The sequence below is a fragment of the Oryctolagus cuniculus genome, chromosome 2, assembly GCF_051225735.1.
Source record: "Oryctolagus cuniculus isolate XC-2025 breed Fujian yellow rabbit chromosome 2, ASM5122573v1, whole genome shotgun sequence".
In the NCBI taxonomy this organism is placed as follows: Eukaryota; Metazoa; Chordata; class Mammalia; order Lagomorpha; family Leporidae; genus Oryctolagus; species Oryctolagus cuniculus.
The window spans coordinates 202,789,630-202,806,071 of NC_142868.1; the positions used below are offsets into that span (position 1 = coordinate 202,789,630).

The window sequence follows — 16,442 nt, forward strand, 5'->3', positions numbered from 1 at the left end:
GTTTGCATTAATGGAAGTTTTACCTAAGACCTACTTTTAAGTTGTCTCCACGCTCAGTAATGTTTGAGGTCACAGAAGCTTCCTCGGGAGACACCTCCCCATGCAAGTGGGCCGTTTTGCTTCTTCATTTTCCTTCCAAACTTTTTATTTAAAGATTTATTTATTTATTTATTTGAAAACTAGAGTGACAGAGAGAGAGGTGGAGACAGAGACGGAGACGGAGACGGAGACAAAGAGAGATCTTCCATCCCCTTGTTCACTGCCCAAATGGCCACAGCGATGGTCAGGGCTGAGGCAGGCTGAACTCAGGAGCCCGGAATTCCATCTGAGTCTCCCCATGGGTGGCAGGGATCCAAGCAATTGGGCCATCTTCTGCTGCATTCCCAGACTATTAGCAGGGAGCTGGATTGAAAGTGGAGCAGCAGGGACTCCAAACACTGCTCTGATGTGGGATGCCGACACTGCAAGCAGCTGCACTACAACAGCAGCTCCTTCCCTCCATTCCTTCCTTCCGAGGTCAGCTGATCAAATCCTGTCCCCTAAGGGTAAGGGCTCATCCCAGGGGCCTTCCTGTAGAAGAAAATTCACCATAGAAATGCTCCACAAAAGGGTGTGGTGGACAAGGCCAGGACTGGTCAGTGACAGGTACACCCTTGATGGACAAGATTGATCCGTGACAGGTGCTCCCTTGATGGACAAGAGCAGGACTGGTAAGTGACAGGTGCACTCTTGATAGACAAGAGGAGGACTGATTGGTGATTGGTGCTGCCTGTTTTCCTGGCCATACTGCACTTATTTACATTTTTTGAAGTGCAATTTTAATACATATAATTAATATTTTATGCCATACCTGGTTCTCCGTTTGGACCAGGGGGTCCTATGTCACCAGAATCTCCTTTTTCACCTGGAAAAGAAAAGCGAGGTGATGTCACCACGCACAAGTGGACGTGATCCCTGTACTAACAACACCACGGTTAAACATTAAGCTTTCTTGCACAATGCCCTGGGATCTGCACACCCACTTCTCTGCTGTGAAGCACAGGGAGCTATAATCTAACACAGGGACCAGGTGCACACCATGGGATCTGGGGAATTATCTGACGGTCATGTCTAAGTCCACTCTGGACAGTCCAGCCATTTCACACACTGCTTTGTGGACATCACCTTATGCATCCTTAACCCTGTGGGTGGTGACTGATGCTGAGGCCAGCTCCCTATGTGTCTTCTGTCATAGCAGGAAGACCCGTAGCGTACAAGGTCGGAGCTGGAGTGGACCTCCGTGAGGATCACAAGCAGCAACTGGCTCCGTCAGAGCCCTCCTGAGAGCATGGGGTGTGGAAGGGCCCAGACACCTGCCGCCCGGGCTCTCTCCTGGTGGGTGGGACAGGCCACTCGACCCCTCTGCCTCTCAGCTCCTCCCAGCATAGGAGGCTTCTGGGCTGAACAAGAGGATGCTGACAAACAAGGAGCAGTTATGTGAGTTACGCACATACACGCCTACTTGAAAAAGTGTACAGAAAGTGCAATTAAAAGTTTATTTTAGAGGAGCCGGTGCTGTGGCATAGCAGGTAAAGCCGCTGCTTGCAGTGCTGGCATCCCATATGGGCACCAGTTCAAGTCCCGGCTGCTCCACTTCTGATCCAGCTCTCTGCTATGGCCTGGGAAAGCAGTGGAATATGGCCCGAGTCCTTGGGCCCCTGCACCGATAAGGGAGACCTGGAAGAAGCTCCTGGCTCCTGGCTTCAGAATGGCAAACTCCAACCATTGCAGCCATTTGGGGAGTGAACCAGCGGATGGAGGACCTCTCTCTCTCTGCCTCTCCTTCTCTCTCTGTGTAACTGACTTTCAAATAAATAAAATCTTAAAAAAAAGAAAGAAAGAAAGAAGCTATCTTGAAAAAAAAAGTTCATTTTGGTGCAAAAAAAACCTGAAATCGTGGGGCCAGCACTGTGGCATAGTGGGTAAAAGCCACTGCCTGCAGCACCGGCATCCGATATAGCTGCTGGTTTGAGTCCCAGCTGCTCCACTTCCAATCCAGCTCCCTGCTAATGTGCCTGGGAAAGCAGCAGAAGATGGCCCAAGTTCTTGGGCCCCTGCACCCACATGGGAGACCTCGAAGAAGCTCCTGGCTCCTGGCTTCGGTTGGGCCAAGCTGTGGCTGTTGTGTCCATTTAGGAAATGAACCAGTGGATGGAAGGTATCTCTCTCTAACTCTGCCTTCAAAATAAATAAGTAAACCTTTATAAAAAAATCAAAATCATGCTGAATTTTTTCACAAGGGGTATTTTGCATGACCTTTCTGAAGGCCCTCGTATTCTACAGTGCTCTCTCCTCTCCCAGAAGAACCTAAGGTCTCCACTGAAAGGGTGGCACCTTCTGCATCTCCAGATTCAGGTGCCATTCACAAAATGGCAGTCTCTGCTCAACTGACCACTTTGTCTTCCTTTCCCAGCATCGCGGCTTGACAATGACTGACAGCTGAGCTTGACAAGGGGCCAGGAGGATCTCAGATAAGCAAATAAGGGTGGTCTTGGCCAGCTGCCCCTGGTGAGATCTTTATATTGGTCCAGAGCTCCTGCTGTGTGCTAATAGTATGCACAACCCTCTCCATACACCAGCATCCACTGCACACCACACACAACAGCCAACAGGTGGAAACAGTCCGAGTGTCCCTCAGCAGGTGAATGGGTAAGCAAAGTACAGTCTATCCATGCAAGGGACTGTTAGCTCTAAAACAGAAGGGAGCTCTGGCAGCTGCTGCAACATGCATGAGCTGTGAAAGCATTGTACTGGGTGCAGTAAGCCAGACACCTAGGTGAGATGTGTAGCGTAAGCCAATCCCCGGAGACAGGAAGCCGATGAACAGCTGTCCAGCTGGGGAAGGGGTGTGGAGTTGCCGTTTAACTAGGACCACATGTGGGAGTGATGTGAATGCCCAGCCCTGAGATGTGTTTATGGTCGTGGAACTGGACACTGCAAAGTAACTGAGGTGGCAAACCTTCGGTTGTAAATATTTTAGCACAGCTTTTTTAAGCTTTGTAAAGCCTGCGGAGCCCTCGTTACATCATGCTTGCTGCCTTGCTCTCTCTTTTTTTTTTTTTTTTTTTTTTTTTTTTTTTGACAGGCAGAGTGGACAGTGAGAGAGAGAGACAGAGAGAAAGGTCTTCCTTTTGCCGTTGGTTCACCCTCCAATGGCCGCCGCGGCCGGCGCGCTGCGGCCGGCGCACCACGCTGATCCGATGGCAGGAGCCAGGAGCCAGGTGCTTTTCCTGGTCTCCCATGGGGTGCAGGGCCCAAGCACCTGGGCCATCCTCCACTACACTCCCTGGCCACAGCAGAGGGCTGGCCTGGAAGAGGGGCAACCGGGACAGAATCCGGTGCCCCGACCGGGACTAGAACCCGGTGTGCCGGCGCCACTAGGCGGAGGATTAGCCTAGTGAGCCGCGGCGCCGGCCTGCCTTGCTCTCTTTAAAGGCTTGGCCACGCCTAGACCAGGTGCTTCCCAAAGGCCTGCCTGCCCTCCCCATCACACGAGGAACAGGCCTGGGATCAGAACCAGCCACCCGAACTCACTGACAGTTCCAACTCCAGACATCGGCTCGTGCTGCCGGGTTAACCTGCTTCAGGGCCAATCTGTGAACCCAGGCACCACAACCAAATGCCCTCCTACCCGTGGTTCTCAGTGCAGCCTCGTGCCAACCACTGGCGCCCCCAGCTCAGCCTCCTCACTGCCAGCACACAGTGGGGCCCCAAGGAGGCTCCCCCGAGACCACCAAGGAGAGCTCCGGCCACCCTCCCCCCAGGTCCTCCCTCCCTCAGCCCATGGTGTCCTCCAGAGTCCAGCACAGGGGTGGGACCAGCCCTGGCTTCAAAGGTGATGCCGAGGACAGGGGTATGGGGCAGAGCACTGCTGAGCAAACCCATGGCAGAGGCTCTGGGGCCGCCTGGCCCCTCCTGAGGAAGCTGCGGCTGAGAAGCCCAGGCCCTGCCCAGGCCCGGGAGTCCCTGCAGGCGATGCCCTGCAGAAGTGGGGACGCAGAGCCAGCAGCCAGCTGTGGTCCCTCACAGAACAGGAGCATCGCTGCAGAACTGACCCAGTGTGTGTGAGGCACAGAAGCACAGCTGAGGACATGAAGCAAGAAGATTTGGGCTCCAGTTATCCTCAGAGTCCAGAACCACGAGCCTGGGAGGGAAATGAGGCAAGAATCACATCGCAAATACCTTTAGCACCAATGGGACCAATCTTTCCATGACGACCCACACTGCCTTTCTGTCCTTTGTCCCCCATGTCTCCTGTGGAAAACAACAAGATCAAAGTCGGTTGATGCCCAGGTGAGGAGGCTCCTCCTCAGCGTCTCATGCTCACGCCCAGGGGACACAGAGGCTTCCTACACACGGTCAACACGCTCACAGGCCATCACACACGCACAAGAGGAGTCTACACACACACAGCTCTTGATCTCTTCAAGGTCACACTCGGGATAGTCACAGCTTCATGGGTTACCTGTTGACATATTTCCCAAGGGAAGACACAGTCCCCTAACACCCTCACTATGGACCAGGGGCAGCCAGATGGCACCTCCCTCAGTGCTACCTCTCCTGGGTTCTTCCTACTGTGACTGTGTGAGGAGGAGGAACGAGGCGCTTCCCTGCAGCCCAGCCACACGGTGCCTCCCGCCTCCTGTTCCTGCACCCAAACCAAACCAAGCACCTACGACTGCACACACAGACCGGGCTCCCCTCTGGATCTCCAAAGAGGAGTAGGGCAGCTGGGCAAGGAGGACCCTGGACCGTCCCACTGTAGCTCTCATCATGTGACCGGTTCTGAAGCCGAGACCTGTCCCTGTGCCTGGCAGCACCTGTCACCGGGCATGGCGTGCCAGGCGGTCGTGTGGGTCCTTGCCCCATCTGCCCCACCTCTTACTCATAGCAAGAGCAGGCAGTGCTGGCCTCCCTCCCACAGGGGCCCCAGAGCACCGTGTGTCCACCCTCTGGACAGTGACAGAGGAGTGGCAGCCTTCGCCCAGCCGTGGAGCCAACCAAGTCACAGGACAGCTCTGTGGCACTGAGTCCCTCCTACAGCACAGCCCTGGGCAGCCACCCTGCTGCCTGCTGGACGTCACCACAGACCAAGAGACAGCAGCAAGTGCCGCCCATCGGGGCCAGGGTCGCGGGTTTTTTCTCAGACACGTTGGTGCATGATTAGGATGTATAATCACCCACAACGCAAACTGTTGCAGCTCTGCAAGAGAGAGGAGGTGAAAGGGACTCGGTCCCCCGTGACACTGACCCAGACTTTGCTGCCCGGAACTCCCAGGCTCGTCTTGCTAAGTAGTTACATCCTCTGAACTCACAGCAGAGGCCAGAGCGCAGAGCGTGGGTGGCAAAGGACACACACACACACACACACACACACGAGGACTGGCTCAAATCAAGCACTTGTTTACAAAGCATATCCACCCATGTCGGTGACGGAAATGATTGACAGCACGGCCTGCGGCACAGCCCCGGAACGAGAGAGCCCTAGTTGCTTTCCTGCTGCTAAGGGGGCCACACCTTACTTGTGGGGGCCAGGCGGGGCAGGGGAGGGCCTACCCACCTAGGCATCTCAGGGCTGATCTGAGCCACAGAGGAGATTCCGGAATGCTGCACAGCTCCTGCCCATGTCACACAGAGGGACCCCTGAGTCCGTGCGACTGAGGTCACCCAGCCCACTCATCCGACGTCCCAGGTGCATTTATCCCAAGGTGGGGAGAGAAGCAGAGCACCTGAGGGCCCCACAGGTCTGGAAAGAGACTGCTCCCAGCTCACAGTGTTCAAAAGGAAACCACCACAAGTTTACTCCCAGAGGTGCCACATCAAAGGTAAACCTGCTCCGACTTCTCTTTGTGCCCTAATGTCCTTCAGAGGAAACGTGTCCGCCATCAGCTCACCAGCAGGCGCCTCTGGGGCTCTCTGCTTGCTGCGGAGCCTGGACGTGGAGCCCATTCCCCAATGCCTCTGGCCCATACCCAGGCAACTGCTGCACAGATTCTTGTCTGTGCAGACAGAAGCCGCCACCAATGCTGGGCATCTGTGTCCTGTGCACAGCCTCCCACTTCCCACTGCCAATAGTCCCGTGAGGCAGGTATGCAAAAATGGAGGCTCAGGAAGGTGAAACCAGTTGCAGAAGCTCACGTGGCTGATGGGTGGTGGAGCCTGGTGCAAACCCTGACCTGGCTGGCTCCACACCTGCCGCCTCCCCACCACACACTCCTAGTTCAGTTTCTCCCAGCCACCTCACCAAGCTGGGGATGGGAGGAAGCTCTGCTTCTGTCTCTGGTCCTGTGCCCACCGGCAAGGTGGCCACTCTTCCTCCAAGTCTTGGGTTCCCCATGCATCAAGGACGGCTGGAACTTTTAGGGCTATTATTCTTACGGCCTCATTTCTACAAGGACCAGTTGTACACTTGCTGCTGTAGATGCGGCTGTCAGAGGCTGCCATGACCAGCTGTGACCGCTGGGAAAAGCATGATGTGTGATTATCCCCACCCGACCATTAAGATCATGGAGATACTACATAACCTTTGTAGAGTCGCAGGGCCAAAAAAGTAACAGGGCTTAAGTCCTTGAAAGCTAAAGGCCTTGCTCTCTCCTCCACTCCCCCAGCTGACTCCCTGGGTGCCAGATGCCACATCCGTCTGTGGACCCCTTCCTCCCCAAGTCCCCCAGATTCCAGAAGCCTGCTGAACCCATTCCCACACCTCTAGTCTAGGCTGGGGCCAAGACCCCACACCCACCACTGAGCACTGAGAGAGGCTGTCTAGGCCGTCCTCATCCACCACCTCCTGCCTCAGGCCCTACCCTCACCAGGGACCGCTGGGCCCTGCGTGAGCACTGGCATCCCTGCCTGTGAGCCTCAGGGCAGCTGCTGCCACCCTGCCCCTTCCGAGTAGGAGAGAGGAGGAAGGAAGAAAAAGGCAGGGAAGGAATTCCTCAGGGGTTTAAATGGAGAACATCAAAGCTGGCATACGCACCCCATTGAGTGTGTGGGTCCTTTCATCTAGCAGAGAGAGAGAGAGAGAGAGAGAGAGCTAAAAATGGAAAGAGACTATCTGACGTTAACCCTGCATTTGTGAATGGCCAATGTGTGTGCTACGATGCTCCGTAATCCACAGTTCCATTGCTAGGAACACAGACCAGTCAACAGGAACACCAACTACACCCCAGACCGTGGAGCACGCATTTGCAGGAGGGCAGGGTGGGAGCCTCAAGGGACTCACAGTCCAGATGTGCACAGGCAGGCGTGGTCAGGAAGCTGGCAGAGGAGGACTTCCCACCATCATCTCAGATGTGCCTTTGTGAGCGTCTGAGGCCCAATGTGGACGCTCCAGTCCACTTCAAGAACAGGACATCCAAGGACAGACACATTGAAGAGAAGCAGTTTCACCTGGCCTGGGGCACCTCCTCCCCAAGGTGGCACAGCTCTGTGCCCACAGAGACCCCTGGCTTGCAATTCTTCCCCACGGGGGAAGTGAGAGCACAGGGAGTGGGCATGCATCCAGCTCTCCCAGCCAGACAGGACACGGCTCAAGAGGTCCACTTCCTTCTTGTCCCACCCAGGTTACTGAGATGGTCAGTGCAGCTGCGTGGCTGGGAGAGGCAGAAGGGAAGAGACAGCATGGCCCCTGCCCCTGCCCTGGAGACTCCGCCGAAGGCACACCCACAAGCCACTCGGGATGCCTCGCCTGCGGACCCGCACCAGTTGGATGCCAGGCACCTGAAAGCCCCACAAGCTTCATCCCTCCCTCCCCCAGCCCAGCTCCCCAGGGGCACCATCATGGACAGTGAGTGCAAGCATCTTGCCCAGAAAGATGGTCTGCCTGAGCACGATTGGGAACGGCATGCAAATGAGGAGCTCTCCACACCTGGCCCAGCTTTGCAGAGTCAACAGAAGTTGTACAATCTTAAGCATCCACCCCAGGGGACAAAGCTGTGGCGGAGCAGGTAAAGCCACCACCCGCAGTGCCGGCATCCCATATGGGCACCGGTTCAAGTCCCGACTGCTCCACTTCCAATCCCACTCTCTGCTATGACCTGGGAAAGCGGTGGAAGATGGCCCAAGTCCTTGGGCCCCTGCATGCACACGGGAGACCCAGAAGAAGCTCCTGGCTCCTGGCTTTGAATCAATGCAGCTCCTGCTATTGCGGCCTACTGGGGAGTGACCCAGTGGATGGAAGATCTCTTTCTACCTCTCACTCTCTCTGCCTTTCCTCTCTGTGTAACTCTGAATTTCAAATAAATAAATTAATCTTTTTTAAGAAAAAATGAAGCCACCTCCAGAGGGCAGTGTTGTGGTGTAGGAGATTAAGCTGCGGCTTGGCACTGCATCCCATATTGGAGTGAAGGTTCAAGTCCAGCTGTTCTGCTTCCAATCCAGCACACTGTTAATGCACCTAGGAAGCCATGGATGACAGCCCAAGTACCCGGAACCCTGCCACCCATGTAGGAGACCTGGATGGAGTTCCTGCCTCCTGACTTTGGTCTGGCCCAGGCTTGGCTGTTGTGGCCATTTGAGGAGTAAACCAGCAGATGGAAGATCTCTCTCTCTCTCTCTCTCTCCCCCCCCCTTTCCTTTTTCCTCTCTCTCTCGGTGTCTCTCCACCTTTCAAATAAATAAATAATTTTTAAAAGATTTTAAAATATATCATCAAGAAAGGTAATCGTTATATCATGGAAATCTCATAAGGAGAGGAGAGGGGAGGGAAGGGGAGGAACAGGGAGGGAAGGGGAAAGATGGAGGGGAGCGCAAGAGAGAGAACAGGGAGAGGAGAGAGAGAAAACTTAAATAAATAATGGCTGAAGGTTTCCCAGATGTGAGAAAAGACATGGGCACCCAGGTACTTGGAGCTCAGAGGTCTTCAAACAGGTTCAACCCAAAGAAGACTTTACCAAGATGCATTATAATCAAACTGCCAAAACTGAGAGACAAAGATAATTCCGGAAGGAGAAGAGAAAAGGAACACCTAACGTGCAAGGGGCTCCATGAAGCTCCCGGGCCTCCCGGCCGCAGCCTTGCAGGCAGCAAGAGCAGATGACGCAGCCAGAGCACTGAGAGACTGTCCAGCAAGAGCACCTCAGCCAGCACAGCCTCCTGCAGACGCGAGCAAACAGACGCCAGGGAAACTCACACCCTAGACCCGGCTTCCAGGAAATGCTGAAGGAGTTCTCGCTGGGGCAAAAGGACCCCAAGTCAGGTTAAGCTGTGACCTGCGTCCCACAAGAGCACCAAGTCCAGTCCTGGCTTCTCCACTTCTGATCCAGCTCCCTGCTCATGAGTCAGGGAAGGGAGAAGTAAAAGATCGAGTAGTTGGACCCCTGACACCCGTACAGGAGACCTGGATTGCATTCCTGGCTCCCAGCTTTGGACCCATTTCAGCCCGTCATTGCAAGCACTTTAGGAGTGAACCAGCAGATGGGAGCTCTTGTGTGTTGTCTTTCATTCCCTCTCTCTCTCATTTTCTCCCTTTGTGACTGCTTCTCAAATTAATAAATATTTACAAAAATATACACAATAGAAAAATATGTACGGGCCGGTGTGTGGTGCAGCGGGTTAACGCCCTGGCCTGAAACGTGGACATCCCATATGGGCGCCGGCTTGAGACCCAGCTGCTCCACTTCCGATCCAACTCTCTGCTATGGCCTAGGAGGGCAGTAGAGGATGACCCAAGCAAAGCTCCTAGCTCCTGGCTTTGGATCGGCACAGCTCCTGTGGTTGCGGACAATTGAGGAGTGAACATTCAGATGGAAGACCTCTCTCTCTCTCTCTCTCTCTGCCTCTTATCTCTATGTGTAACTCTGACTTTCAAATAAATAAATGAAGGAGGAGGGAGGGGGAGGGGGAGGAGGGAGGGGGAGAAGAAGGAGGAGGAGAAGGAGGAGGAGAGGGAGGAGGAGGGAGGGGGAGAAGAAGGAGGAGGAGAAGGAGGAGGAGGGGGAGGAGGGAGGGGGAGAAGAAGGAGGAGGAGAAGGAGGAGGAGAGGGAGGAGGAGAGGGAGGAGAGGGATGAGGAGAGGGAGGAGAGGGAGGAGAGGGAGGAGGAGAGGGAGGAGGAGAGGGAGGAGGAGAGGGAGGAGGAGGAGGAGAGGGAGGAGGAGAAGGAGGAGGAGAAGGAGGAGTAGAGGGAGGAGGAGGGGGAGAAGAAGGAGGAGGAGAAGGAGGAGGAGAGGGAGGAGGAGAGGGAGGAGGAGAGGGAGGAGGAGAGGGAGGAGAAGGAGGAGATGAGGGAGGAGGAGAGGGAGGAGGAGGAGAGGGAGGAGGAGAGGGAGGAGTAGGAGGAGAGGGAGGAGGAGAGGGAGGAGGAGAGGGAGGAGGAGGAGGAGAAGGAGAAGGAGGAGTAGAGGGAGGAGAAGAAAGAGGAGGAGGAGGAGAAGGAGGAGTAGAGGGAGGAGGAGAGGGAGGAGGAGGAGGAGGAAAGGGAGGAGAAGAGGGAGGAGGAGAGGCAGGAGGAGAGGGAGGAGGAGAAGGAGGAGGAGAGGGAGGAGGAGAGGGAGGAGGAGAAGGAGGAGGAGGAGGAGAAGGAGAAGGAGGAGTAGAGGGAGGAGAAGAAAGAGGAGGAGGAGGAGAAGGAGGAGTAGAGGGAGGAGGAGAGGGAGGAGGAGGAGGAGGAAAGGGAGGAGGAGAGGGAGGAGGAGAGGGAGGAGGAGAGGCAGGAGGAGAGGCAGGAGGAGAGGGAGGAGAAGGAGGAGGAGAGGGAGGAGGAGAGGGAGGAGGAGGAGGAGAAGAGGGAGGAGGAGAGGGAGGAGGAGAGGGAGGAGGAGAGGGAGGAGGAGAAGGAGGAGGAGGAGGAGAAGGAGGAGAAGAAGGAGGAGGAGGAGGAGAAGGAGGAGGAGGGGGAGGAGGAGAAGAAGGAGGAGGAGGAGAAGGAGGAGAAGGAGGAGGAGGGGGAGAAGGAAGAGAAGGAGGAGGAGAAGGAGGAGGAGGAGGAGAAGAAGGAGGAGGAGGAGAAGGAGGAGAAGGAGGAGGAGGAGAAAGAGGTGAAGGAGAAGGAAGAGGAGGAGGAGGAGAAGGAGGAGGAGAGGGAGGAGGAGAAGGAGGAGGAGAGGGAGAAGGAGAAATAAATAAATAAATCTTTTTTAAAAATTATTACATCAAAAAGATAAAACCAGAAGAATAAAAGTGTAGGGTTTTCTTTTTTTTTTTCTTTTTAAAGATTTATTTATTTATTTGAAAGGCAGAGTTACACAGAGAGAGGAGAGGCAGAGAGAAAGAGAGCTGTCTTCCATCTTCTGGTTCTCTCTCCAAGTGGTTGCAACAGCTGGAGCCACACTGATCCGAAGCCAGGAACGAGGAGGTTCTCCTGGGTCTCCCAGGTGGGTTCAAGAGCCCAAGGACTTGAGCCATCTTCTACTGCTTTCCCAGGCCACAGCAGAGAGCGGGATCAGAAGTGGAGCAGCTGGGATTCGAACCAGCGCCCATATGGGATGCTGGCTCTGCAGGCTGCGTACCTGCTACACCACAGCGCCGGCCCCTGCAGGGTTTTTATAAGCAATCTACGTTCAGTTTAAAAGATTATTATAACTGTTTACATAAACTTTGCTGTAGCAACGAATCAAAACCTTTTGGGCCGCCGGCGCCGTGGCTCAATAGGCTAATCCTCCACCTTGCGGCGCTGGCACACCGGGTTCTAGTCCCGGTCGGGGCGCCGGATTCTGTCCCGGTTGCCCCTCTTCCAGGCCAGCTCTCTGCTATGGCCAGGGAGTGCAGTGGAGGATGGCCCAGGTGCTTGGGCCCTGCACCCCATGGGAGACCAGGAAAAGCACCTGGCTCCTGGCTCCTGCCATCGGATCAGCGCGGTGCGCCGGCTGCAGCGGCGGCCATTGGAGGGGGAACCAACGGCAAAGGAAGACCTTTCTCTCTCTGTCTCTCTCTCACTGTCCACTCTGCCTGTAAAAAAAAAAAAAAAAAAAGGAGGCGGAGCCAAGATGGCGGAATAGTGAGGGCGCGCACCGATAGTCTGGGAAAATTTAGTTTAATAAAAGGGGAGTTACGGTAGCCTCAGAAAAAAGAACCAGGAAAATATTGCAGACAAAACTCTTCTGGATCCAGTGGGCGTGAATCGGAGGACCTACTGGGAGAACAAGGTCGCCCACCGCGCGAAAGCCGAACCGCAGGACCGAGCCGCGGGACTGAGCCGCGGAAGCCGAGCAGCGGGACTGAGCTGCGCAAGCTGCAGGGTCTGCCCGCAAGTGCTCGAAGGGGAGTGCAACAGCGGGGAGACTTGGGAAGTCCAGGGCTCCGAGTCCACACATCGGCGCTGGAAGGGGAGCAGACCTGCGTGGAGAGCGTGGGAGCCCACAGTTCGGGACATCAGCGGCAGACTCAACACACCAGCGCTGGAACGCGAGGTGAGCCGAACCTCAATAACCCGAGACACCGGCAGGCAAGCGGAGAGAGGAGACTAGAGGGAACGACCCCCGGGGCGGGGGGGACTTCACCAAGCTAACTGGAAGAGAGAGAGGGGGAAAAAAAAAAGGTGACTGGTATGGACACGGGTTTCTCTCTCTCCGCTCACCTCTCAAGGGCGAGCAAGACAAAGAGCAGGCGCCATCTTGGACATACGTCATAAGCAGAGCGACCTCAGGTCTGCACCGGCCCTGAGCCTAGCAGAAAAACCTGACTCTGGGTGGGGCGAATTAACAGGAGATTAGGACTTAGTAAATTTATGGTGCTACTGAACTGAGACTGTGAAAAAAGAGACGGTGGGGGAGAGAACTCACGGAATTCACGTGAGCACTCTCCAGAGACGCTACAATTCCGTAACTTTGGCAACCCAGTGGGAGACTGAAGGAGAATTTGAGCCCACTCTAAGGGCCGAACAGATTCCCTGTGTGGTCCTTGGGAAAGAGCTTCTGATCTCTGGCTCCTGTGGGTATATCATTCGCCTGCTAACTACCTCCAACTTTGTTCAGCTGTGCAGAATAACTTCCCTGTTGAATCAAAAAAAAAAAAAAAGAGAGAGAGAGAGAGAGAGAGGTTTACCACGCCTAACCTGGGAGTGTCACCTTAGGCACACCAAACAGAGCTCTCAGGCCACACCCATCTCAAGCCCTAAGGCTCCATCAAAAACAGATAGTCCACTTAATCTAGAGTCGCAGTATAACAAGAAAAAGCACCACAGTGAAGAAACCAAATATCTCCAATATGCCAAATAACAAACGCAAAAACCAAGGTAATAAAAACAAGGAAGTCACCATGAAGCCCTCAAATGAAAAAGACACCCCAATTCAAGATTATGAGGATGATGACATAGAAGAAATGCAAGAAGCAGATCTCAAAAAATTGATAAGAACATTAAGAAGTTCTCAAAAACAAATTCTTGAACTACAGAAATCCTTAATGGACAAGATAGAAAATCTCTCTCGTGAAAATGAAATATTAAGGAGGAATCAAAATGAAACGAAACAACTAGTACAACAGGAAACTGGGATAGTGACTGAAGTGAAGAATTCAATAGATCAAATGAAAAACACAATAGAGAGCCTTACAAACAGAATGGGAGAAGCGGAAGAGAGAATATCGGACTTAGAAGACAGAGAACAGGAAAGGATACAGTCAGACCAAAGAAAAGAAGAGGAAATTAGGAATCTAAAAAATATTGTCGGGAATCTTCAGGATACTATTAAAAAACCCAACATTCGGGTTCTAGGAGTTCCTGAAGGCATGGAGAGGGAGAAAGGATTAGAAGGCCTTTTTAGTGAGATATTAGCAGAAAATTTCCCAGGTTTGGAGAAGGACAGAGAAATCCTAGTACAGGAAGCTCACAGAACCCCTAATAAACACGACCAAAAGAGACCCTCACCACGGCACGTTGTAATTAAACTCTCCACAGTGAAACATAAAGAAAAGATCCTAAAATGTGCAAGAGAGAAACGTCAGATTACTCTCAGAGGATCTCCAATCAGACTCACAGCTGACTTCTCATCAGAAACTCTACAAGCTAGGAGGGAATGGCAAGATATAGCCCAGGTACTAAGAAAGAACAACTGCCAGCCCAGAATATTATATCCTGCCAAGCTCTCATTTGTGAATGAAGGTGAAATAAAGACTTTTCATAACAAACAGAAATTGAAAGAATTTGTTGCCACTCGTCCAGCCCTGCAAAAGATGCTTAAAGATGTGTTACACACAGAAACAAAGAAACACGGTCATCAATATGAAAGAAGGTAAAGGAAGGAAACCAAGGAAGGAAAGCTCACAGCTAAAGATCACAGGGAATTCAAAGCATATATTAGAACTTATCTTTGGCAAATGGCAGGGCAAAGTTACCACTTATCATTAGTCACATTGAACGTGAATGGCCTGAACTGTCCAGTTAAAAGACACCGTTTGGCTGATTGGGTTAAAAAACAAAACCCATCTATTTGCTGCTTACAAGAAACACATCTTTCCAACAAAGATCCATACAGACTGAAAGTGAAAGGCTGGAAAAAGATATACCATGCCAACAGAAATGAAAAAAGAGCAGGCGTAGCCATCTTAATATCAGACACCATAAACTTTACCACAAAAACCATTAAGAGAGACAAAGAGGGACACTACATAATGATTAAGGGATCAATTCAACAGGAAGATATAACAATTATCAATGTATATGCACCTAACTACAGGGCACCGGTTTATCTAAAAGATTTGTTAACGGACTTAAAGGGAGACTTAGACCCCAATACAATAGTACTGGGGGACTTCAATACTCCACTCTCAGAAATAGACAGATCAATAGGACAGAAGATCAACAAGGATACAGTAGATTTAAACGACACTATAGCCCAAATGGATCTAACAGATATATACAGAACTTTCAATCCTACAGCTAAAGATTATACATTCTTCTCAGCAGTACATGGAACCTTCTCTAGGATTGACCACATACTAGGCCATAAAGCAAGTCTCAGCAAATTCAAAAGAATTAGAATCATACCATGCAGCTTCTCAGACCATAAAGGAATGAAGTTGGAAATGAACAACTCAGGAATCCCTAGAGCATACGCAAACACATGGAGATTGAACAACATGCTCCTGAATGAACAATGGGTCATAGAAGAAATCAAAAGAGAAATCAAAAACTTTCTGGAAGTAAATGAGGATAACAGCACAACATACCAAAACTTATGGGACGCAGCAAAAGCAGTGTTAAGAGGGAAGTTTATATCAATAGGTGCCTACATCAAGAAATTGGAAAGGCACCAAATAGATGAGCTTTCTATTCACCTCAAGGATCTAGAAAACCTACAGCAAACCAGACCCAAATCTAGTAGGAGAAGAGAAATAATTAAAATCAGAGAAGAAATCAACAGGATTGAATCAAGAAAAACATTACAAAAAATCAGCCAAACGAAGAGCTGGTTTTTTGAAAAAATAAACAAAATTGACACCCCATTGGCCCAACTAACTAAAAAAAGAAGAGAAAAGACCCAAATCAATAAAATCAGAGATGAAAAAGGAAATGTAACAACAGACACCACAGAAATAAAAAGAATCATCAGAAATTACTACAAGGACTTGTATGCCAGCAAACAGGGAAACCTATCAGAAATGGATAGATTCCTGGACACATGCAACCTACCTAAATTGAACCAGGAAGACATCGAAAACCTAAACAGACCCATAACTGAGACAGAAATTGAAACAGTAATAAAGGCCCTCCCAACAAAGAAAAGCCCAGGACCAGATGGATTCACTGCTGAATTCTACCAGACATTTAAAGAAGAACTAACTCCAATTCTTCTCAAACTATTCAGAACAATTGAAGAAGAGGGAATCCTCCCAAATTCTTTCTATGAAGCCAGCATCACCTTAATTCCTAAGCCGGGAAAAGATGCAGCACTGAAAGAGAATTACAGACCAATATCCCTGATGAACATAGATGCAAAAATCCTCAATAAAATTCTCGCCAATAGAACGCAACAACACATCAGAAAGATCATCCACCCAGACCAAGTGGGATTTATCCCTGGTATGCAGGGATGGTTTAATGTGCGCAAGACAATCAATGTGATACACCACATTAACAGACTGCAGAAGAAAAACCATATGATTATCTCAATAGATGCCGAGAAAGCATTTGATAAAATACAACACCCTTTCATGATGAAAACTCTAAGCAAACTGGGTTTGGAAGGAACATTCCTCAATACAATCAAAGCAATCTATGAAAAACCCACAGCCAACATCCTATTGAATGGGGAAAAGTTGGAAGCATTTCCACTGAGATCTGGGACCAGACAGGGATGTCCACTCTCACCACTGCTATTCAATATAGTCCTGGAGGTTCTAGCCAGAGCTATTAGGCAAGAAAAAGAAATTAAAGGGATACAAATTGGGAAGGAAGAACTCAAACTATCCCTCTTTGCAGATGACATGATTCTGTATTTAGGGGACCCAAAGAACTCTACCAAGAGACTA

The 16,442-nt window shown here is 51.5% G+C and overlaps 1 protein-coding gene across 8 annotated transcripts in view; it reads right to left on the bottom strand.

Moving 5' to 3' along the window:
- The window catches only part of COLEC11 (collectin subfamily member 11), a 45,192-nt gene that overhangs the window by 3,977 nt on the left and 24,773 nt on the right, over positions 1 to 16,442 (bottom strand). For 5 of the 8 annotated variants that reach the window (XM_017350634.4, XM_051833285.3, XM_089327856.1 and 2 more), the window contains exons 4-5: positions 4,222 to 4,293; positions 851 to 904 (exon numbers count right to left, since the gene is read on the bottom strand). In XM_017350634.4, the coding sequence (XP_017206123.1) occupies positions 851 to 904; positions 4,222 to 4,293 (126 nt within the window). Of the gene's footprint in view, positions 1 to 850; positions 905 to 4,221; positions 4,294 to 12,552; positions 12,969 to 16,442 lie in introns of those variants that run through there. The other 3 variants (XM_089327859.1, XM_089327860.1, XM_089327861.1) reach the window with 2 other exon arrangements.